Raw genomic sequence first — 23,830 nt, 5'->3', positions numbered from 1 at the left:
AGTCTGGGTTCTCAGGTCAACTGACTTCACATTGCACAGTGACAGAAGCCATTTTCATCTAAGCATATGTAGATGCAGAAATCAATGACAACGCTGTAAATAGTTATGATAAAGGCACAGACCAAAGCTTTCAAGCAGAGTATTTACACAACTGATGACTCAAGATAGCAAGTTGCCGGCTTGCCAACACATTTTAAACATACCACATTACTCCCCAAGAAGGATTCCACAAGTCTTCTGAAATTATGGAAGTCTTTGGGAAAAGTCATTATTCATAGCAATAGTATTCAGCACAGGTGCCTCTAAGCTTAGGCATGGGGTTACAAAGCAAGAGTGCCTACATCAGCTCTGCCACTGACCCACTGAGTGACTACAGGTTGGTCACCTCACCTCCCTGTGACCTGGTGTTCCTTCTGATCCTATGGCACTCATCTTCACACTTTCATTTGTTTGTGGGTTGCTTGCACCACACCTTTAGCACATGGAGCTTTGACCTCAGGTAGACCTGTTATAAGCTTGTATAAAGAACAAGATTGTTACAGAATGAAAAGACTTGAATAAAATTTATACTGAATTTTGAGAAGCAGTATTTGTTTTTCTAATTAGCCATGATATAACCTCTAAGCTGGAATTTCCTCTTTTCCCTCTGCTTGCCACAGTGACCAGATGATTAGACTTTGTTGGCACACCTCCTCCACAGAGGAAGATTCTGCCAGCAGTACTAACCCTTCCAACACATGCTTGTTCTTTCAGCTGAAAAGGAAGCACTGGCAATGTTGTTAACTGGAACATCTATCACCTGCAGATCTCCTGTTCAAACTTGAGTCTAATCTTGCTTGCCATGACAAAGGACATTATTTCAAAACCAGATGGCATGGCTGCACCTTTTATAGCTAGCTGTTTGACTAAAAACACCTTCAAGTTCAGCTTCACAGGGGGCAACAAAGTAGGGAAAAAAATCAGCAGATTATGCAGATCTGCATGTATAAGGAACATAAAAAACAGGAGCGCTATGAATTTCTCACATAACAATCAAAGCACAGATTCACAAATGAAAGTGTGTTTTCTAGTCTCTCCACCTGAGGATACAGGACTGCAGGCAGGCATACCTGGTTCCTCTCCTGAGCATAAAACAGACATGTAAAGCATTTTCACGTATCATCTACTTTGGTGCTGGCACACATACATGACTGAAACTGGATGCTTCACTACAGAGCTAGTAGGAACAAACATTTTGTGTTATCTCCTGTAGTACAAATACACTAGGAGCCCAGGCAGCAGGGAGACTAACTCTGATCTTTGTCCAATTTGTCTAATAAGCAACCAAACACATACACAATCAAGCCCTTACTATAAAAGGGGAAGATAATGTAAACATGTTACTCTTAAGGTGACTGTGTCCCTGACAATTTTAACTGGCCTTTAGAGACTGAACTCTCTACTACCAACCCAGTAGACTACACTGATGCACCGCAGCATTTAAGAGCTCATCGCTGTTGCAGCACCCTCTTTTGCAATTCAACTCTTGGCTCAAGTGGTGTGTCTTCACAAATTGCTGCTGAAGTGCATAGAAGACAGACAATTTTTCCTCCTGTTCATGAACACTTAGCCCTGATCATTTCTCCCATCTTCCCTCATTGATTTCCAAAGGTCATGCCAGTCCTTTTACAGCCTTGACTTGGAACAGCCATCTATATACCACACTGGCTGGAGAGGTATGTGTATACCACTATCTTTTTTGTCTGTCATTTCACAGTTCAGTTCCAGTAAAAACAGTGCCTTTAATATCAACATTTATCAGTCTATTTTTAAAAGGACTGTCAATCCTTCTCTTCCTCACTCCACAGGCTGGTATTTTTTTAACATTTGCATCAACATGTCATTTCAGTGGAATGACTTCACCTTGCTATTTTTGCTTTCTTAATTAGAAAACGTAAAACATTAAGTGCCAAGTGTTAAAAAGTAGCTGCCAAATAGCTCACCTCAAATAAGATGCATTACGAATTTTACTAAAGCCTGATGCTTTGATGTAGATTCATATATCCTATTCTGCATTTTGATTGCTTACCTGAGTACTTCAGCATTTTTCTTTCCCTCTTAAAAATGCTCACTGGAGTATCAAGCACCAAGCTTATAAAACAGAATGGCATTAATGCATTCCAGTTTCACGGTCCAGACAGACTAAACAGGACTTTCTCCCCTCCCTTACATAAGGTGAAAAACCAGAACAGAATGGGTTTTTTAAAAGCAGAAGTATTTAAAGCCAAATTATTAAACATCTTCAAACTTAGCACAGATTTACTGCAGCTTAAAAAGCTGCCTTTTAAAGAAAATTTCTTCTCAGGCTGGTAGCTAGCATCTAGGAGATTGTGAACTACAAATGATGTTTTTGACATCTGTGGCCTAATCTGCAGAATGTATTGCACATAATTTCAGATTCTGCAATGAGGTTGGCTAAATATCACAGTTGATCTTATCCGTGAACAGCTTATTCAAATGAGACCACTATGTCCTTCATAATATACACAATCCACTCCTGAATAGGCCCCAAGAATTCCAGCATCCTCTCTTCAATAGGCAGAGGCAGTTTTGATGGCACACAACATCAGGGTATAAAGACCCAAGGCATCCATATTACACTAGCAGCAAATCTTTACGATGCAACCACAAAAATCTAGCTATTTAATTTTAATTCTACTTTGTTTTTACCAAAAGCTAAAAGGACAAAAATTGATCCAAGCAGCTTTTGAGCTATTTCTAGTTTCATTAGGTAACTGTCTCACACACAGGCCAGGTCCCCTCCAGGCACAAAGCAGTCCGGCTACAGAGAAGTCAGCAGATCCATACACATTTACTCCAGCTGATGATCTGTGTCTTCGCATAAAACAGGCAAAAATGGAACCTGAGCAAACTACAAAAACATACCCATCTCTCCCACAGGGTGTCAATCATCCTTCACTTTCCCCACTGTTTTCCACTTCATTTTTGACAAGTCCTACACATGGACTCTCCAGCTTCTTCTCTTTCATGCTGACGTGCTTTGCTCCTTCTCTGATACCCATGTACCATTTCTACTCCAGAGTTCCCCAACTTATTTGGAGCATATCTAAAAACACGCTTAAATTTTCAAAGTGATTGAAAATGTCATTTCAGATTTTACTGACTAATTGATGCCAAGGAGGGACCCATTTTACTCTCACTGGACTAGGAACATGAAAGTTAAGACAAAACTGATCTAGCAAGGGGACTAAAAAAAAAGCCAAAAAGAATTATTTCAAAATATCATCCTCTGTTTTTAACCAGACAGTAGGTAGAAGAGAAAGATTACCTTCAAACAACTTATTACTAGTCAGAAGGTGACCTTCCTTTCCTGCACATTAGCAAAAAGTTGGGTTCATCCAGGTGTCCCAGGAGATGAGCTGAAGACTCCTGTTACAATTCCCACCAGTATCTTACGATAGGTTTATTCTACATGGTGACTTGTGATCCAAGAACAAACTCTGTATCAGTAGATTTTCAAAGCCAACCATTATAAACCTAAAGGGAAGTTTGTAGAGCACTCCCATCCCCCCACTCCCTTTTTTTTTTTTTAATTAAATAGGCCAAACAAGTTCCTAGAAACCAACCAATTAACACAGAACTTAAACGGGCTTTAAGCCACTGATATCCGATCCACCCTAACGGTCACTGCATAGTCTTGACAGCTTGCCAAGAGTCATTTAACAATTATTCGTCCTTCATCCCTGCAAAGTTTTGAGGCAGAACTCTTGTTGGACATCAGATCTTAAGATGCCTGCTGACAAAAGATCCAGGTAGGAGTGCTTAGCTATGTGTTTTACGCACAGCTATGCCATCTGGAACTATTCCCTGGAATCTCATCAATGAGGCTCCATTTGTCATGGATGCCATAGTTTCATCATTTTAAGCTACTCCTGACTTTTAACCCTTTGTGATGTCTGAGCAAGGGTTCGGAGAGAGTTCAGATAATTTAGCACCAAAGGAATTTCATTTAAAAGCATGTGAGGAAGCTAGCAAGGAACAAGAGCTGAGTAAGAGTTATAGTTCCCAAAAGGCTAGCAAGATTTCATCTTTAAAGGTCCTTAGCTTCTTGAGAGAGAGCAGAGAGCTAAGCTGAATCAAAAATGTTCTGTCCTCACTATGGAAGCCATGCTGCTTGCCTTGGCAAAAGCACAGTACAGTACAAGATATCAGCATATGAAATTGGAAACCTGCGGTAATTTGGGGGGAAGAACTATGCCTTGCTGTCCACAATATCCTTTTTTTCCTTATTTCAGTTACCCAGTTTTTTTCCCCCTCAGAGAAGGAAACAAGTTTAAATTGCCCATTTCATAAGGATAAGTTCTTGGATACAGTATTTACCACAATTGCATGTGACTGGGCTCAACGGCCCACAGGATCCCTTCCAGTTCTATGGGAGTTCCCCTGTAGACCATCTCTGTCACACAGAGGGAATGGAGGCTATTCAGGGTAAACTGGTGCCCTACTGCAACAGAAGGTACCCAAACACTGCTGGTGATACTTTCGTTTGTGTGAGTACAAGATACAGACCTGGCCCACCACCTGTAGTTAGGCACACCTGTCTCACAACTGTCTGTATTTGCAAAGAACACTAATCTTCATGCACAACTAGAGGTAGTATTTCTAATGCACTAGAAAAACAAAATACCTTTCAACAGCAGCACACATGGAAATTACCAGCAAGGTTAAATTTGAATGTGATAGTCAAAAGAATATTCCTACTTCCCAGGGATTCACGGGAGTGTTAGTGGGTTAAAAGCAAGACTTGTAGTTGTCAGCCTCTCCCAGGTTATTAGGTGCTATATAGGACCACAGGGTAAAAGAAGAAAGGAAAGAGAACACAAGTAATTTCAGCTAAATGTTTCAGTTATGTCTGAGAGCAGAAAGGAAGGTATACTTCACCTGTGCTTAAGATAAAAACGTCTTTGGACTCTTTTCAATCACAACATACAGCAGGCTGTATAGTCTAGCGATCAGTATTTTCTCCAGTTCCAGAAACAGACACTTCCACATACAGATGCACCACATTTCAGATGCCATGTTTTAAGTAACCGAACAATGCCAGTTTATATGGCAACATCAGCCATGGAGTTGCTTATCTAAGCCACTCTGTTCAAGTGATGAAAGCAAAAGTGGGACTCCCACCCTACCACTTCTTATTGTGATACTCAAAAATGCATCACATGCAAGAGCAGTCCAACTGCTTCTTTGGCCCTGGGAAGAAAGTTTCTGGGTTTCCAGTACTCAGAAAGCAGCATGACTCAAAGGCCTTTTTCTATGCTATGAGAGAAAAGTTGAGAAAAGTTGCCATAAAGCAACCCAGCAGTGGTAAGACAAAAAAGAAGGAGAAAAAAAAATAAATCATACAAGTAAGCTTTTTTCCCCAATGAGAGACTGTTTAAAAGAAAGCAATATTAGAGGTCATGCTCATAATTCACCTAAAGTATAAAGCCTGTCAATACATTGAAAAGGGATTTCCATTTTAGAACAAGTTATTCTGACAAAGATACATATTCATAATAGTAAAAAAGCCTTCATAAACAAAAGCCAGGCTTAAACATATGCCCATTTCTCCTTCCACAGCAATTTTAATGAGTTTCTCCTGTCACTTTAACCAATTGCTAAAAACATCTGTGCCATTTGCCCTCTGAGTCACTTGTGCTCTCAGCAAATGCACTCAACTTGATTTTTCACTCCACTGCAAAAGCAAACCATTTGTGTGACAAGACACCAATACTCCTTAAAAAAGTTTCAACCTCATCTTTAGACTATGCTGAAGAAGAGCTGAATTGAGACAGAACCAATATTCTCACTTTTAAGTAGATGTATAACAGCAAACAGGCAAAAAAGAGGCCATGTAAAAGCCTTGCATGCTTTGTCTTCTTAATTAGCTCAGCACAGAAAGACTGTATGTCTGAAAAGGCACTAGACACCAATGTGCACCACACGTTCTTCCTCACTGCACATTCCTATTACTCAAAGGTATCTCAGTTCCTCACTAGCACAGGTAGCAAGGAAGATATCTTCTTCCAGGATTTTATTTTATGTTTCCATGATGCCAGCTCCTGATCTGCAGACACATATTTCAGCCCCTTTTCAGTGATGTCTCTGGCTCCTTTACCTTCTTTCACTGATAATTCAGTTGGTTTTTACCCTTGCCACCTAAACTCAGACTCTGATACCCATGCTCACATGAATGCACAATCTCAATCAAACTACTTACAAAGCATGGTACTAAACTCAAGGGTCTAAGAATCCATAAGCTTCTTATGAGGTAGGACTCCCATTCCTCCCCTCAAAGGCATCTGAAATCCACCTACCTTTGCACCGGCCACGATGTGTCACACTCAGACTTGACTCCCGGCATTTGGCTCTCTGGTAGTCGCACATTGACTCATATGTTCTGCCGTCAGAGGCACAGAGGGGTTTGGACTGGGACCTGGAGCAATGCAGGTTACACTGAGGGTCTCTGTCACGGTCGCTTATTAAAAACTGAAGGAAGTGAAAAAAGGAGGGAAGGAGAAAAAAAAAATATTGGTTTTGTTCAGTTTCCCAAAACAGAGCATGGTGTATTTTGGTTTTATGACAATAGCTATATGGTCTATAATACAGTTTAAGCTGCTTACCAAAGCTGATTTTGCCTGAAGGAAACTTAAAATGAAACACATACATCTTTAAAAAAATAATAATTTAAGGTCTTTGCCATTCCATTTTCTTTAACAGAACGGAAACATTAGTCACTCTGCCTCACCTCTGAAAACATAAGATGTGCAAAGCCAAACACAACCCACACGGGAAGGGCAATACTGAGTCACAACAGCCCAGCTTGCCCAGCATCGTGCTGCAAACAGTATCTGGTACTAGACTATTTTAATCAGAGTGCAAGAAATTTATTGAGGACAGAGGAACCCAAATAACCTATCAAGATTGGCCTTGGTAGCTGAACCATGGATGTGGCCAGCTTTGTATCACTAGTTATTTGGGGTTTTTAAAGCATTACTAACATCATCTGCAGATACCACCTGCAATAGCAAACCTGCACACTCCCAAAGCCACGTTTTGTTCCTTACTGATGACATCTTGCCCAGCTGGCAACTGCATTACATACATCCCACAATCTAATTGCACACTATGTGAAAAGCTATTTCCTTTCAGAAGTTTGAATTTTACGTCTTTCTGAATACCTCTTCTTCCCAAGCATTCAGTTTGGATGCAGCCTGTTGTGCATAAACGTGGCACTCCTTTCTTGTCAGTCACTCAAAGTGAACAACCCCAGATTCCCAACATCTTGCTCAGAAGACTTCCTCTATACCATGATCACTGCTGTTTCCCATCTCTGAAGACAGCTTGGTTTCTGCCTTAACTTTTCAATATGGGAAACCCACAATGCATATGAATGAGTCCCCATTTTCTGTCCATTTGTTCCCTGCAATCCTAACATCTGGCAGTAGTTTACTGTTGTACCTTCAGCTGTACTCTGAGCTGCCTACAGGGACACCCAGGTCTCTCCTCAGGAAGACCCCAGCTACCAGTCCTCATTCCATAACCACTGGCATAATTCCAGCAGGACATGATAGCCCTTTTCACTTCCCATGCTACCCCACTTGGTGGGTAGTCAGTCAGACCTTTAACAATTACCCAAACCCAGAAGATTTCAGAGGACTCTTGAAACAATTCCCATGAGGATTAAGTAAAGCAATGGGAAGTTAAACCTGCCTTGCACTTCCCTTTCCCAAGCTCCCATCTCTTCAGCCTCTCACAAGCCTGGGGGAACCAGAGCCACTCTCTAATGCACCAATATCCCAGCTCGCTGTCAAAGCAGTTATAAGCTCAGGCAGCTCGGAGCTGGCTGGCAAGTGGCACTAACACCCTGCCTGCATGCACAAAGCCACGGCTCTCCAAGTGTGTTGATAGCTGGATGCCTTACAGGGAAGTGTGAGTCATTGCCATAATCACCTTGCTGTTACAGTTGCCTACAAAGCTGTCTGCTCTGTGCTTTGAGGTTAAAGCTGTTGAAAAAACATTGCCTGAAGCCTAGTTTGGGTTGGTTTTTAACCACTCCAAGAACATGCATCTCTGAAATTTGTTTTTTGACATTTAAAATAAAATTCTTTACCCCTTTTCTTTCCCCAATTAAATAAGATTAAAAACAATTGAGAAGTTACATATTTTCATATAAAAACATATTAGCTCTGTACTGCTGAATATTTTGAAGACTCATACGTTACTGAATACCCTATTTAAACATGACAGCTGGGGAAAAGTAAGCAAGGTCTGCACTTGTTTTACTTTTGGTGGGGCAAACTTTTTAAAAATCTCATCTGTCAGAGACTTGCCAAAATTTGTAACAGCACAGAGGTTTTAAAATGTTTTTGTTCCCTTTCTGCAACACTTTCTATAACCTGGAAACACCTGTTCCAAATGGGAAATAGGAAAATTTAAATCTGAAGGCAAATTTTAAGTGGTTTATAGAGACCTGGACTAGACTATAAAAACACTGTAAAGCTGGACCAGATTTTTACCCAGTTCTTGTCAGGGCTAGGACTATCACAACTGAGCTTGGAACTGCTCTGGCTACAGTAATGTCTTTCTGTAGCCCCTGAGGTGCAAAGATCACCAGTGACTGTAAACATACAGCAAAAAGCATCAGACTGAAGATGCTGAAGCCTCCTCCCAGCGCGTGATGTCAGAGACCCTGAAAGACTTGCACGGCTTTTCAGCTGTCTGTATAAACAGGCTTGAAAAGCAGAGCTGCCTGATAGCACAGTATGGCGCAGATACAGCAATTAAGCATTCAGTTAAACACAGAAGCCATTCTGGTTTAGAAGGAACGCATGCATCTGCCATTTATCACAAGCTTGAGGGCCTGAGCTACTGGCATGAAATGTTTTGAAAATTCCTTGTGTCAGAAGCAGAGTTCCGCAGATCAGTTATCCAGAGGTACACTAAAAAAAGCTTGAATACTGGTTCCCAGCAAACCATATTACAAACTAATTGGAAACTGAGCTTATATCATGAAATCTCACCTAAGCCTTCTGCAGCCCGTACCAAAGCACAGTACAGAAGGGCTTTGTGGGCCAGGAACACCCCTCCTTCCAGAAAGGGTATCTCTGAAGATTAGACAGTCCTTCTCAGAGCTGACAAACAAGCTATGGAACAGCTTTTCTCTAGTGCCTCCTCCAGAGGGATAGGGAGGAACAGCTCAGCATTGATTAATTATGAGGGCCTGAGGAAACATGCAGAGCACCCCAATGCAGTCTATGAAGTTCTTGCCTACCCAAATTAAGCCAAGAACCACATTATAAAAAAAAATAAATAAAATAAATCAAAGCTTTTTTAGCATTTATAATTTGGAATACAGTAGGGAGCCCACACAGCATGTTAGGTGCTTTCCAGATACTGAAGATGCCACACCTGCCTTGCCAAAAAAGTTTATGGTTTACGTATTTGCACAAGATGGTGCTTGTTTTGTTTGGCTAGATTATAATTGTAAAAGTCTGCATTAATTTCCAGAAGGATCCAGGATCATACCTGTCTGATCAGGGTTCTTCTCATGTCATCAGACAGCACTGCCAGAAAGGCTGGATCTCCCAGAGATATTACTGAATGGCTTCAAAAACACCCCCTTACAGCAGGACACTTGCTCCACTGTAGCTCGGAGCCCTTGTCTTTGCTCAGCAGCCCTGCCAGCTTTCAGACAGTAAAAATGGTGGTTCTTTGTCCTGTTTCTAGCTGGTAAGCATTCATGCTACAGAACTGATCAACACAGACCACCCACAGACATTTAACATACTAGCTGTTTTGAGCGTCCATCCCCTCCTACCCAGCTTAGAGTTTTCTTTCTAGCATTTTGCTGTCTGAGACCACAACTGCTCTCCTTTGTAAGCAGCCTCAGCCACTTGAAGCAAAACACTAGATGAATGCTGAAATGTGTGTCTGCCAATGGAGAGAGCACTTTAATCGATCATTTTAATTGACCTATAGCTCGGACTATAATTCAAGAGCTACTCACTCCTAGTCCATTCCCACTTTGAGTAAGCAGGCAAGGAGCACAGCCCTGCTCCAAAAGTTCACTTTGGTCACTGCAGGTAATACCACTGAGCCAAGCAGAGGGCTGTAAGCAACATGCACAGGATGCACTGATGCCTGGCTACCAACCCTCCCCAGACACAGCCAAGGCAATAGCATGATTCTCTGGTCCCTTCACAGAAAGAGTAGCAAGATAAAGTATTCTGCCTTTAACACCAAGTGTCCTACCATGACCTTTGAAGGCCAAATCAAAACTTGATGTCCTAACAGCTTCAGGACACCCACACAAACAGGCTTTGCAAAGACCAGAATCAACACTCACAGAGCAGTGCTTGGTGCCGTACACATAGACACACAATGCAAACAGATCTGGACTCAGGGAAAAAGTAACCCTGCACACACGTGCAGCACCGGCAGGTGTCCAAGCTTCATCTAGAAAGAAGAGGGAAATAATTATCTTAACTCTGAGATTTCTCAATGACTCCTTTTGGTCTCTGTGTTCCCACTTATTTCAGACTACATCCAAAACCGGATGATGGGGCTGAAGACTGTGTCACTGGCTTATCAGTTCTTTTCTATCCTCACTTTTCTTCCATAAGAGAACAACTAAAAGCAGAAGTAAACAAAACAAAACTCAACATGCAAACATGAAACTCCACCCCAAAAAAAAAAAAAAATATTGTCCCTGCTAGTTTTTGTGAGTTTATTTTCCAGGGAAATGTTAAAATTGACTAGGTTACAAATGGGATCCCTTGAATGCAGACTCCACACTAAGACAAGCATAAGTAATACTAGTATTAGACAACAGTATTCATATTTTCATAGCATTTGCTTACATTAAGAAAGCCTGCAGAGCTCCTACACCAGTCAGTTTGAGTCCCTGTCCTAGAGAGCTTCCAGTACAATGAAGCTCTCACAGCATCTTTTTCTGTCAAATGCTGTATTTGCGTAAGGACACAAACCTCCTCCTTTTGCAAATACATTTACACAGGTGCTTGCAGAAACCACTTCCCAAACTACTTTCTGCTTCTTCAGACTTGAAAAGAAAAAGGAAAGATAAGAGGTCAGAATGAAGTTAACTTTGCCAACAAAGCATATCTGTTCTTTTTCTCCACACCTCAACACCACTGCTGACAAACAACAAACACTGATTAAAGGGGTTTTAATGCCTGTGAAGGAAAGCAGACTCCCTGCAGCTGCACAGCAGCTGGGAACACTTGTGTTATTTAGCAGAGAAAGGTCTGACCCCACAAGTGAAAATGAGCTTGGTGGTCACTCATACTATTTACCATCTGGGTACCTTATAAGCACAACAGAACAGCACAGCCCTTTGTGATGGAGGTAATGAGAAATGGCCAAGGCATTGCTGTACCAGAGTAACATGCTTTAGCAGGGCTTCAGGGGAAAGGGAGCAAGGGACGTAAGTGACACAAACACGAGAAAGTAGAAGTCTGTTAAGAAACATCCACAAGACAAGAGTCCACTACAGATCAAAACAGAGGTGCCTCTGCTGTTTAGCAGCTTCACTTCTGATGAGTACCGCAGGCTGCTGCCTAACTAAGCTGAGGAGTAGAGAAATTGAGAAAACTGCACATGCAATGCCCTACCCCTGTTTTGGCAGACTTAAAGTTTGAATACTCTTAGAATACATCTTTGGAAAAAGTGATCGATTTAGGTATGTTCACATGGCACAGATCACCCACCCATTTGTCTAAGCACTCAGACTAGCCTGACCTAAGTACAAATGAGCGAGTCCTTCCTGGGGAGAATTCCCCAGGAAAACCATACCCTTTTATACATTAGAGGAGACTATAAACTTCTGGACATTTTTGTTGCTGTTGGAAAGCATCATTTCACATTTCCTAGTTTTAACCTCACAGATTTATGCCTTGGTTTCAGGCTCCAAACTGGTGCAACCAGCCATACTGGAGGAAGAGCTGGAGCCAAGTCTCAGTTTTAATCACAGCTAGACTCCCAACCCCATGGCAGGCTGCCTACAGGGCATAAGGACTTCACCTTCAACCACAGTTTTGGGACTTCAGCCAAGTTTCCTGCCATGGAACCAGAAGCCTAGAAGGCCTCAAAGGTATCAAAGATCCTGCTCTAAAACAAAGACTCAAAATGCCTGGCTTCTAAAAATACAAAGAGAACATTTGAAAGGCTTAGAAACTCTGGCAGAGATCAGGGCTTGCAGTCTTCCACATGCAGAAAGGCAGCAACCAGCCAGAGCCACTACAACTCCCAACAGCTGACCAGGGTGTCCAGTGTCTGTCCTGAAAGTGCCCATGCAGCCTCAGAACATATCTAGTGAAAAAAAGACTTTTGAAGCAAGCTTCCTTGGAAGTATCATGTTTTGGGGCAGGGGGGAAGAAGGCATTTATTTATTTTGATATTCCCTTTTTAGGAATATCAAAGTTTGTATTTCACTTGTATCTGGATGACTTTGGTTTAAGAATTTGTTTTTAAACCAAAGTTTCCCAAAGTCCTCCTGTGGGTGTTTTCTAGAAACCTACAGTTTTATACCAAGACTTCAGGCTTTCCCCAACAAATTTTAGAAGGGCACAGTACTTTCCCCAGACAGAAGGGACTTAAAAGAAGGATATTGTAATACTTTTATTCCTTGACTCATCCCTGCAAAATGAAGACTCTACTCTAAGTTAAAGTACCACTTCTGTTTCAACCCCAGGCCCCCAGCTGTGCAAACAAGAATGCAAAGCACAGCCTGTGCTTGAGGATGGTGATGGCGAGGCAAACATATGGATCACACAATAAAACCAGCAAACTCTAGATGTGTTCTTATGAGCTGGATCCAAGACAGTCTTCTGCCCTTACAGGCTAGAAGCCTCTTTTCTGCAATGATTCTCCCTTCCTCCAACCATGCCATCTCAACCTTTATTTTGTATAAGACACTACAATGAAGCAGAGAGCTTAAGTATTGTGTTTCATCTGCTAGAACACTTGTAGCTAGGGATACTTCAGTATTCTTCACAAACTGATTCCCAAACATGATGCAGCAGCTGTGCTCTGCTTTAAGATTAGGTACTAGACCCAAAGGTTGTCTAACAGCATATTTGAAAACTCCACCTAAGGTTCAGGAGAAACCCTTAGAATCTGGCTACATCCCACAGAAGCTCTACTGGGTTTTCTGTTGTGTTTTTGTTTTTAACAGAAAAAGAAAAATCCATAGCAGCTAGGGAGTGAACTCTTAAAATCATCTCTTTTTGCTTTTGAGGTGCAAGTTTATACAAGCGCATAACTACAGTTGACTTCTGGGAAGGAAAATGCCAGAGACATCAAGGACAAGAAGTTAATTTCAGATATTAAAATAACCCCTTCTCCCAGAGAATTTTTGACATTCCTCTACCACCTTCATAAAAAGTGACTTCAATTTTAAAAACATCAAGTCTAAGCATCTCGTAAGTTGTACCACAAATCAGTGTGCTGATCAACTGAAAAAAAAGAAGAAACCAAAACTAAAGCACAAAATATAAATTTCAGCTCAAGTCTCACATTTCTAACATGCAACTTCTAAACCTTTCTAGTAAGTTTGGCAATATTAAGGTAGACACTGATTTAATTCCTTTGAAATAACATTACTTCAGCTTCTGTCAAAGCTCACTCTCCTACTCAGATCATTCTTGCAGCCAAGATTACATGTAAGCCTAGAACAAACTTGAGATTAAATTTAATATGTCAAACACATTGACAAGAGAAGGCATGTTTAACTTGGACTATTTCTTCTCTTTAGCTCTGCTACTATACATGTTGAACCAGATAGAAAATCCAGATGTTTGCATAGTCAGGCAATGAACTTCTTGTCTCAAAGAAAGTGACAGTAAAACTTCCATTGACATAAAAGGTGGAATCTTGTCTTTAGTAAATTGTATAGTTTAATAACCTCATCCAGTCTTTCTGGTTTAGGGAGTCCTCTGTTTATGCTGAATAAACTCAAAAACAAACTCAAAATATCCTCTGTAGAATTTATGCCAAGTTAGTTTCATTTGATAACCATATCCCCTACTTCAGTTTGTCACAGTGATAGTTGAGTCTGTTCTTCTCCCCTAGCAAATATAGGAGGATTACAACTTTGTGCTGTCACTAGAAGGTATGTGAAGTCAGCTATTCCATTGTAATGGGGTATGTTCTCCTCCGAAGCAGCTCTATGGAAAGCAGAAGAGTTGAAGTAATGTCAGCTGTATACTTTAACAAAAGTATCTCAAGCAAAATTTCCAGGAAGAGTGATCCCTACCCTTACAGAAATGCTATCATGTTGAAGGCTTTAAGCCATCGCATGTGTTCTTCACGACCCTGAGCAAACTCTCTTGGACCCTGACTCTAATCACAGAGGAGACTGAAGTACATGCTTTCTTATGCTCCAGTGTATAAACCACTAAAAGTCAGTTCTAGGGTTTGTAGAGTTCTGTGCACTCGCAAGGGAAGTTTAGCCACAGAAGAAAGCGGCTATGAAACAATACTTCCTCGAGCCTGTTTTCCCCTTCGTACTCCCTTCAGTAGGACTAGCTATGCGGTCAGCCTAGGAAAGCTTCTTCCCCATTTAGAGAAGTACTGCAGATGGAATGGGAAAGCTGTGAGGCCATCAGTTCTGAGCTCTTGAAGTGTTAGAATATGGAAGTTTACCTCATTAGATCCAGCTGTGTAATCCGCACTGACCTTCCCCTCCATCTGTATTTAGTTCCTTCCTAATAATTCCACTAGAACCTTTCTGGTGCCTATCACTGCTCAAGAACAACAGTGTAAGACTCTTCCCTTTAATTTGTCTCAGTTTCTATTAATGCAAGTTTGCCAACACTACAGTAATACCTTTCACTACACTGTAACGAACAGTTTAACACTTCTTCCTTGTTTCAAAGGGCAGGAAAGTCTTGATGTCAAATAAGCTTATCACATGAGTCTTTGCTATGTAATGAGGGGATACATATTAACTGCAAGCATGTCTGATTAAAACCAAGTTTTGAAGCATTCTTAAATAATCGATTTGATGAAGTAAAAATTCTCTGAGGAGTTTCCATCAGCAGCTTGATAGCTATAAAGGGCTTCCCTTGAAATCCAAAGCCCTTCAAATTTGGTTTCATCACCTGACATCAACTCATCCCAACTCCCTTCTCTTAAGCACCATCTCATGCTGCCTTTCTCTCAAGAACTCAAAGTACTTGGCCCTTTCCTTACACCAGTGTTATTGCTGAAGAGCAGGGCACCTACTTTAAGTGAAGTCGCCAAGTCAGCTGATAAGCTTTCTAAACATCCCAAACTGACAAGAAGGTAAAAACCACAGCTGCTCCTCCCGTCACTCATTCTCTCCAATAAGACTAAACTTTCTGTACATGCCTGGGACTATCCACTGCAAACAGTAGATATCAAGTCTTACCAAAGACAGTTTTGAAACCTCTTGAACACTGTCTCCTAGGCAAGTCTGTCAATCCCCTCTATCATGCACACAACACACACGCACAGCAAAACAGATACAACTGAGCTTACAATCAAGCCAGATCCACTTTTCCACTGTCTAGTCTACAGCACAGCCAGCGTCTCACTTCAGTCACAGCCATGTGTATCAGACAACATTGCTGTAAACAAGGCAGGTGCATGAAGAGCACTACCATCTCTGGAACTCCTCTGCTAGGAGATCACCCCATGAGGAGACATGATGATTAAACAGTTTACAACAGTTTGGCAACCGTATCTTCAAAGTTGAGCTCCAATGGAAATACAACTGTACAAAGGCACTCCTTAGACCACAAATGTTTCGTTCTTGTCAATCTTCCAGGATGGAAAATGCCACCCATTAAAACTCCATAGCTCTACAAGTTTCAGTCCTTCTTAAATCAATTCTTCTAAAATGTTGAAAGAGGCATTCAAATTGAAGCTGGCATCCAGCCTTCATTATGGTGGTTGTTACTGCTGCCAACAGCAGAACCAAGAAGTAGATATTAGAAATAGCTGAGCTCATTAGCTCAAAACCCAGCAAGGGCTGGCTGCCCATCAGTAGAGGTATACTAACTGAATGCCAAGACTGAAATTCCATTGCACAGGAAGGGTATTAAAAAAAAAAAAAAAAAGGAGACGATGTGGGGTACTGTGAACATTAAAGGGTTTGGTTTTCTTAACTATATTCTTACCTCTAAATGATCTAAAGAATGATTAGCCAAAGGTAACTCTCAGGGAAAGACTGCTGCATCAGGGGCTTCTCCCCACTTCATTTGACTTTACATGTACTATCATCAACACTTCAGCGTCAAAGCTTCTGAAGCTCTATTACTGCTTCTGTCTGGGGACATAACTATTCTTGCTGAGTCTCCTTCCATAAGCCCACTGTGCCATCTCCGGAGATACATTCAGAGTTGGGTTCTGGCCCCATCAGCTATACAGAGTAATAAAGGAGGTTACTCCTATTCCCTATTACTCCTCTCAAGTGTCAAAGACAGTGAAACTGAAGAATAAAAAGACAGGAATTTCATACATTCATGCTCCCCTATTAAATACAGGGTAGCTCATGTTGCCACTGTTGTGAAAGCAGCAGGTTTTTCACATCTGTGGCCAACATTATTCCAGCGCTCTTAAAAAGAAAGGGTTTTTCTAATATCATAGAGGTTGTGTGGACTTTAGCCTATGGATTAAGGGGCAACAATAAAGACACATTCTCATTAGCTGAAGTATTAACTGTTCAGTTAATAGCTATGAGGTACTCTTTGCTCCCCCTATAAAACGCTGCAGCAGCGATGTCCACCTACCAATACATGCATGTGTTTGACATTAAGATGGCATGTGTCTGATCTGCAGACAGGTAGTTTCACAGAGACTCAACTTTATATAAAGTCAAATGATAACATTTAAAGGCACCATTTAGAAACCTTAACGCTTGCAGGCCAGAAGATACTCTTCAGAACAGCCCTCCAGTAGGATGCTTTTGTCACCATAAAGGATCCCAAGCGCAACTGCTTGACATTCACTGCTTCAAATGACAAACCCACCTTGGTGGATTCTACAGCAATCCAAACAGACACATTAAGTCTAAGGCAAGGTTTAAATTCAGAACCAAGAAAAATATGCCAGCCAGGAATTTAGAGCAAGAGGGAAAGAATCAGGAAATTATGTACAAAACAGAACTGAAATTTCTGTAAAAAGTCAGAATAAAATTTTCCCCCTAACTCCCTAAAGGAAAGAGTCATTGTTTCATTACTTTGTTCTGCAGTTCTGTTTGCATTGTATTTCACAGTGTTTACAATAATTCTCATCTTTCTACTTACATTTAAACCAAATGCTTCCTTCAGTTTTGTAGGGATAACCACCCGCAGAGTTTAGCCCTTTGTATGAATTAAGTGCTGAACAATGCTTCCTCAGATTGTCAAGCAGTCAAAGCTTTCTGGGACAGCACAGGCAGTAGCAGAGAAGCTTTCTCTACTACTAAAGTTTTTTTGGATCACAAATGGAAGAACCTGCTGTGCATAGAAGGTTCAGGATATGAACTTCAGTTCTGCTGGTATGAAACTAACTCTTTGCTCCCTGTTCCCACCTCAGAAAAAGTCACTTAATATGACTATATAAATATGTGATAAAAACCTTTCCATAACAGACAAGATGTACGTACTGGTTGCTTCAGGAAGAGCCGGAAGAGCTACAGAGAGACTGTTCTAAGACAAAATGTTTATGCGAGGCAAGAATGAAGAATCCTTGTCAGCTGCACTACAGTTACTTTTAATGTCATCATCTGCTGCCAGAGACAGACAATGTTCAGAAAAATGTTACTGCGTACACTGAAAAGTAAATACATTTTCTGATTTCTGCAGACAGGATTCCTTTACAGCAGTTACCTGTGTCTCTCTTCAAAGTTGCAGCAGTAACTCAGCTGCTGCTGGGTTCAGACTGCTGAACTTGAAAAAATAAAACACAAACCAACAAAAAACATAAAAAAACAGGTCAAGACTTGCTACAGCCCTGCCATTTACTTAAGAGTCCAACTAGCCAATGCCACTTCAAACCGGCAGATTGTTAGTGTGCAAGGTTTTCTAGCCTATTCAGGTAGAGTTCACATGCCTTCAATAGCTTGGGAGTTAAGATGTTGCATTTTATCACTACTGTTGAACTACCCAAAAATATTACTATTACACTAGCATGAAAATCTGTTTATACAGGTCAGGAATATTTTCCATACTGAAGTGAAAGACACTGTTTGTATGATGTTCCCAGCAGAACTCCTCCTGCTGAGATCTACAAGGAATCATAGAACAAAAGCATAGAACCATTTAGGTTGGAAAAGACCTTCAAGATCTAAATCCAACTGTTAATCTAGCACTGCCATGTCCACCACTACTAAGCACTGCATCTACACATCTTTTAAATACCTCCAGGAACGGTGACTCAACCACTCCCCTGGGCAGCCTGTTCCAATGCTGGACAACCCTTTCAGTGAAGACATTTTTTCCTAATATCCAATCTAAACCTCCCTTGGTGCAACTTGAGGCCGTTTCCTCTCATCCTATTGCTTGTTACTTGACAGAGGAGACCAACACTCACCTCACTACAACCTCCCTGCAGGCAGTTGTAGAGCCTGATAAGGTCTCCCCTGAGACTCCTTTACTCCAGGCTAACCAACCCTCAGCCGCTCCTCACAGGACTTGCTCTCTAGACCCTTCAGCAGCTTTGTTGCTCTTCTTTGAAGATGCTCCAGCACCTCAACATCTTTTGTGTAGTGAGGGCAAACATCACTAAGTTGTCAGGGTTGCTGCTGTAAGTTTTTAATACAGTCTACAGTTTTTAATATGTAGAAAGGGAAGCAAGGACAGAGGTGTCTTCAAAAGAAGAAACATTTACAAATATCTTGATTCTGTCCCAGGTTGTTGGTATGATTGCTTCCCCCCAGCAAGACATAAGATTTCTTTCCATTCAAAGCACCTCCCTTCCCCCTGCCCCCCATGTTATACATACACATAATCCCTACATCCAAGCAGAAAGACCTCAGTGACTGATCTTCATACAAGCTGTTCACTCTCTCAAGTTGACAGTCTTTCCACAACATTTTGTACTATAAAACTGTTTATTTTAGTATGTTTGTTTTCAGCTTGTGGAAAGGGTGATTCCAGCTATGATGAACTATTTTTCACACTTTCAGTGAGGAGCTGCAGAATACTCATGCTGATTCCTTGTTGCTAGAGGCAGACATGCTTTCCTTATTTTCTGTGGAAATAAGTTTTAGAGCATTTCTAGTTACACAGTATTTTTCACCTCAAACACAACCAAGACCCTTGCAGTTAAATGCCATCCAAGCCAATGGGGTATCTTCATATATGAGCTGTTTGGTCCAGGGCTGACAAGCTTTCTTTACAAGTAGCCACCTCTACTCCAAATTCACAAAGCACTCCCCAGGCTAACTTTCCTCCAGTTGTATTCACTGGGGTTCTGGAAGGGCTCAGCTGTGTTGCAATCTGTATGCCTGTCTAATGGAAGCTAAAAAAAAAGCTAATATCCATATTGGTCTACTTTTGCTGTCTGCCTCCCTGAAGGGAGCAGGATATCAGTCTTAATATAAGCAAATATAAGACCTTTGCGCAATAAATTTTTGACACAGATAATTGGCAAGATTATTGCAGTCTCTCATCTTCCTTTTTGGGGCATGTTATTGAGAAAGCTGTGGCAAAACAGCTGTGGCTTTATCTGGATTCCTCAGATTTTCTGGATCTCTTTCCATCTGGTCTAAGCCCTGGCATCAGTGCAAACACATACTCAGGCTCAATGGTCAGACTTCTCACAGTGGACAACGACCAAACTGACATTTTTAGTTGACAGACTCAAAGCAGGCTGTGATTCCAACTTCCCCAAACAGGTTTTTGTGACCACTTCACACTGAATAAGAGTAAGTAGTACTCATACCATCATCACATCTGGAAGATTACAGTGAGCTTCCACACAAGGTTGAGTAGCTTTCTTTCTTTGTACCTTCTACAACCTAAGGGACTGCTGAGCCTGATCCCATGTGAAGGGGGTTGCAAATAATCAGGGTTCCTCTTTTCACTGGAGGATATTGCCCACAGACATAGGACTTAATCACTGAATAGCACAACTGAAGGGTAGGCTGCCTACTGCTCATGTGATACTATACTGCTTGAGGGGATAGCAAGCAAGTAAATGCATTGGCAGGGAACAACAAGGGAGATGAAGTATTAGTAATCGCTTCTCCCCATCCACCTGCAGCCACCCATGTAGGAATTACAGCATGCATTTCTCCTGCTAGTGTCTTCTTGTTTGAGATCACACTCCCTCACCCTGCTCAAATATAAACCTCAGGAGAGCTCTAGTCACTATAGCTATGAAATGCTGCAGATCCCAGTTGAGGTTTGCTTAAAAGTAAGTAGATAATAACAATAAAGGCCTAGACAGTGGCGGTTGGCATCTACTCCCCAAAAAGCAGCTCAGTGCTATCTAAATATTGGCAAGACTAGTGCCATCAGCACCCTGGGCAACCAGCTCTCAGGGGGCTTCTGGATGAAGAGGAGCCTGTTCTGAGGAAGAAGACCCTTCCCTCCCCTCCCCTGAGCTCAGCAACCTCTTCAAGCTGAAGAGTTATCCCAGACACTAGTTGTCTTAGCAAACATTGCTAAGTCCTAGTTTCACCTAAAAAAAAAAAAAAAAAAAAAAAAAAACCCACACACCTTGAACATGCTGAATCATGCATCATCCCACTTCTTACAAGCTTTTTAGTTCATACCAGCAGGCAAGAGGTAACTGGAAGGGGAATCAAGTTTAATAAATCCAGGGAAGTTCAGCCTGACAAATAGGAAGGGAAGAGTTAGAAAAAACAGATTTTATGTTGTTTTATAGGGCTCCAGGCAAATATTAAGTTAGTTTAGGTCAACTGTGACCCAAGAGGGAGTACCTGGTTTGATTTAAGAAATTGGGCCGACAATCACATTAAAACTGGTTTTGCAGGTACATGAGAAATGGCTGTGTACCCAGCCTAGCTGTAAGATTTCATGGACCTTTAAAAATTAAAAATATACCCACCGGTAAAGATTCCAGCCTAATTCTATCTGAATCAGCTTGCTTATCCTTGTCAATCCTGATTTTGCCATGACTGTTTGCTCCACATGTTCCTCCAGTCAAGTCTCCTTGTAACCCCAGTTACAGTCCCAGTTTCTCATTTACATGCTCACTCTTTGTCTTTGCTCCTTTTTAATTCTAATCCTCTCAAGATTCAGAGAGGTCCTACATATTTAATCAGCTCTCTTCCAGTACCTACTTGGAAAATACCAAAACCTTTGAGAACACATTACAGCCAAGAAGAGTCATCTCTGCTACTCCCAGCTGAAGTCTGTCAGCTCTTGCACACAGAAAGACCACTCCTATAACTGACTTTGAAAGACTTTTTTCCTTTAGCAATTAACATCTTACACATACAAATATTGTTACCAGCTCATGCACCAAGCACCATCTCTCCAGGTTTAGTCACATGCCAGGCTGCTGGTTCATTCCCATTCCTCATCACTATTCCAACTCCTTCCCTCCCATTCTCAACTTGCCCAGGTACCTAGAACTTTTCTCTCTTCCCAGTACCAGTTACAAACCCATACAACTTCATTAGTCCATTTCTCATTTAGAATTCAAGTAGAAAGAGAGTTATTAACCAGACCCTCAAACACCCTAATCATACTCAGTAATCAGCTCTATCACCAGATGCTATTTCAAGCCCCAATCCTCTGTTACTGGTCACAGCTCAAGTACCAGCTTATTCCTTTGTTTTCACAGGACTTCTGACTCCAGACTACAAAGAAAAAAGTCAGTTCCATGTTGCCCTGGTTTTGCTCCATCAAGCCAGATGACAAATTTTAAATCTTAAAAGCTGATTTTATTCCTCTTTGCTTTCAGTGACATAGCCTAGTTTCCTACTGCTAACAAGCCTCTGGATATCACATAGCTGTTGGCCACAGGCAGTGAAGCAGTAGTTCAGTTTCTTGCAAAGATCTTTTAGAAGCACCACACCACAGTTACATTTGGGTATCAAGACAGTGCCAAGAAAGCATTAGCATTACTTAAGAGCAAAGCAAACTGGAAAAGAGCAAGAAAAAAAATTCAGACAAACTATCCTTAAGAAAATGTAAGCCATCTGAAACCAATACTAAGCTGTCCTGCAGAGAATCCATCTCTAGATCCAGCCACCTTCCCCCTGGGTGCCCAGAGCCTGCTAAGGGTACAGGTATGTTAGGGCTCAAACAGGACTAGGACTCACTGCAATTCCCAAGTATGACTGTGAAGTCTCTGCCAAGGAGCTTCGTTCTTCCCTCTCACCCCACCACTGGAATTTCCTCATTTGTAAGCAGAGCCCAACACAAACTTCTTTTAAAAGTTTGCAGGGTAATTTAGTCATCATTAATCCCTAGGTAAAAAGGAGGGAAAGTTTCAGCAGGTAAAACCAGAGCCAGATTTTTGAACACCTGTGAGCAAGGTTTAAGGGAGGGAAGGTCTGAAGTTTGCACGCAAAGAGGTTGACAGCAGTATTTGGCTCCGATACACAGATTTATATCCTTTGCTTATTTCATTGTTCTCCATGTTCATACCCAGAAGTGGATTCTATTACAGAAAGTGAGGACTGCCTTGGAGCAGAGATCTTCAGCTGAGCACTGGTCTTAAAATGGAGTCATTTAAAGTGCCCTAAATCAGAAGAACCCCAGGTTTGTACTCAACAAATGGACTATTTCTATGTGGTAACTTACATGAAAAAGCCTTGCAGCGGGACCTGCCTATATCCCTAGCATGGAAAAAAAGTTTCTACAGAAGTGCCAAAATGTAAGTACGGATCCTTAAAAACCCATTACTGAATGAACTGCTGAAGAGCAGGAAACGGAGCTGGAGTGCCTAGTCTCCCCAAATCACAGGTTGCCATGTGCTAGTCACACTTACCCCGAACATTTTTATTCAAGTCAGTTCTCTGAACTGGCAAGCTCGGAAGGTGTGTAATGCTTCAGGTGACTAAGTACTTACAAAAAAGGCTCAGCTTGAACTGGGAAGAGATCAAGCCAAGGAATGGAAACACACCAACCTCACAGAAACTCAGTACAGTGTGAATTCAGAGATGAGATTTTTTTGTTAGAAGATGGTTGTCTTACTGTTGCTTCTCCAGGAAAATTCATACTCTGTGAAACGATGGCATCTCCTATTTTAATATTTCTATGCAGAAATGAGCTCTTGTCCAGTACTCACGTTGACTCAAAGAGGCAGAAATAGTGTACCTTCTCCAGAACGCAGCCTGCAAGGAAAAGAATCTAAAAGACTCCTTTTTAGCTCAAAACCAAGAGACTGCTTTTATAGGAGGATGCAAAAATCAGTACCTAGCCTTTGCAACATTTTATAGGCTAGACCATATTGTTCAACAAATAGCAATAAACTCAAATTCATTGGTCAAATTCATTAGGTACATAATATCTAGAAGAAAAAAAAAACCAAACCATTAAAACACTGACTAGTTAATCCTGTTGTGGAGATCTGTGATGAGTGGAGATCCCTCAGGGGTCAGTGCTGGGACCAGAGCTGTTTAACATCTTCATCGGCAACATGGACAGTGGCATTAAGTGCACCCTCAGCAAGTTTGCCAATGATACCAAGCTGTGTGGTGTGGTCAACATGCTGGAAGGAAGGGATGCCATCCAGAGGGACCTCAACAGGCTTGACAGTTGGGCCTGTGCAAACCTCATGAAGTTCAACAAGGCCAAGTGCAAGGTCCTGCACGTGGGTCAGGGCAATCCCAAACACAAAT

General features: G+C 41.5%; 1 protein-coding gene across 7 annotated transcripts in view; it reads right to left on the bottom strand.

The window, feature by feature from the left end:
- Positions 1-23,830, bottom strand: part of SMOC1 (SPARC related modular calcium binding 1) — a 158,696-nt gene that overhangs the window by 67,792 nt on the left and 67,074 nt on the right. For 4 of the 7 annotated variants that reach the window (XM_080396516.1, XM_080396518.1, XM_080396514.1 and 1 more), the window contains exon 1: positions 6,360-6,779. In XM_080396516.1, the coding sequence (XP_080252642.1) occupies positions 6,360-6,711 (352 nt within the window). In that variant the 5' untranslated portion in view covers positions 6,712-6,779. Of the gene's footprint in view, positions 1-6,359; positions 6,780-23,830 lie in introns of those variants that run through there. The other 3 variants (XM_080396519.1, XM_080396517.1, XM_080396520.1) reach the window with 1 other exon arrangement.

The sequence above is a fragment of the Falco punctatus genome (genome assembly GCF_963210335.1).
Source record: "Falco punctatus genome assembly, chromosome: 7".
Classification (NCBI taxonomy): domain Eukaryota; kingdom Metazoa; phylum Chordata; class Aves; order Falconiformes; family Falconidae; genus Falco; species Falco punctatus.
This window is presented reverse-complemented; position numbering and strand designations above follow the sequence as displayed.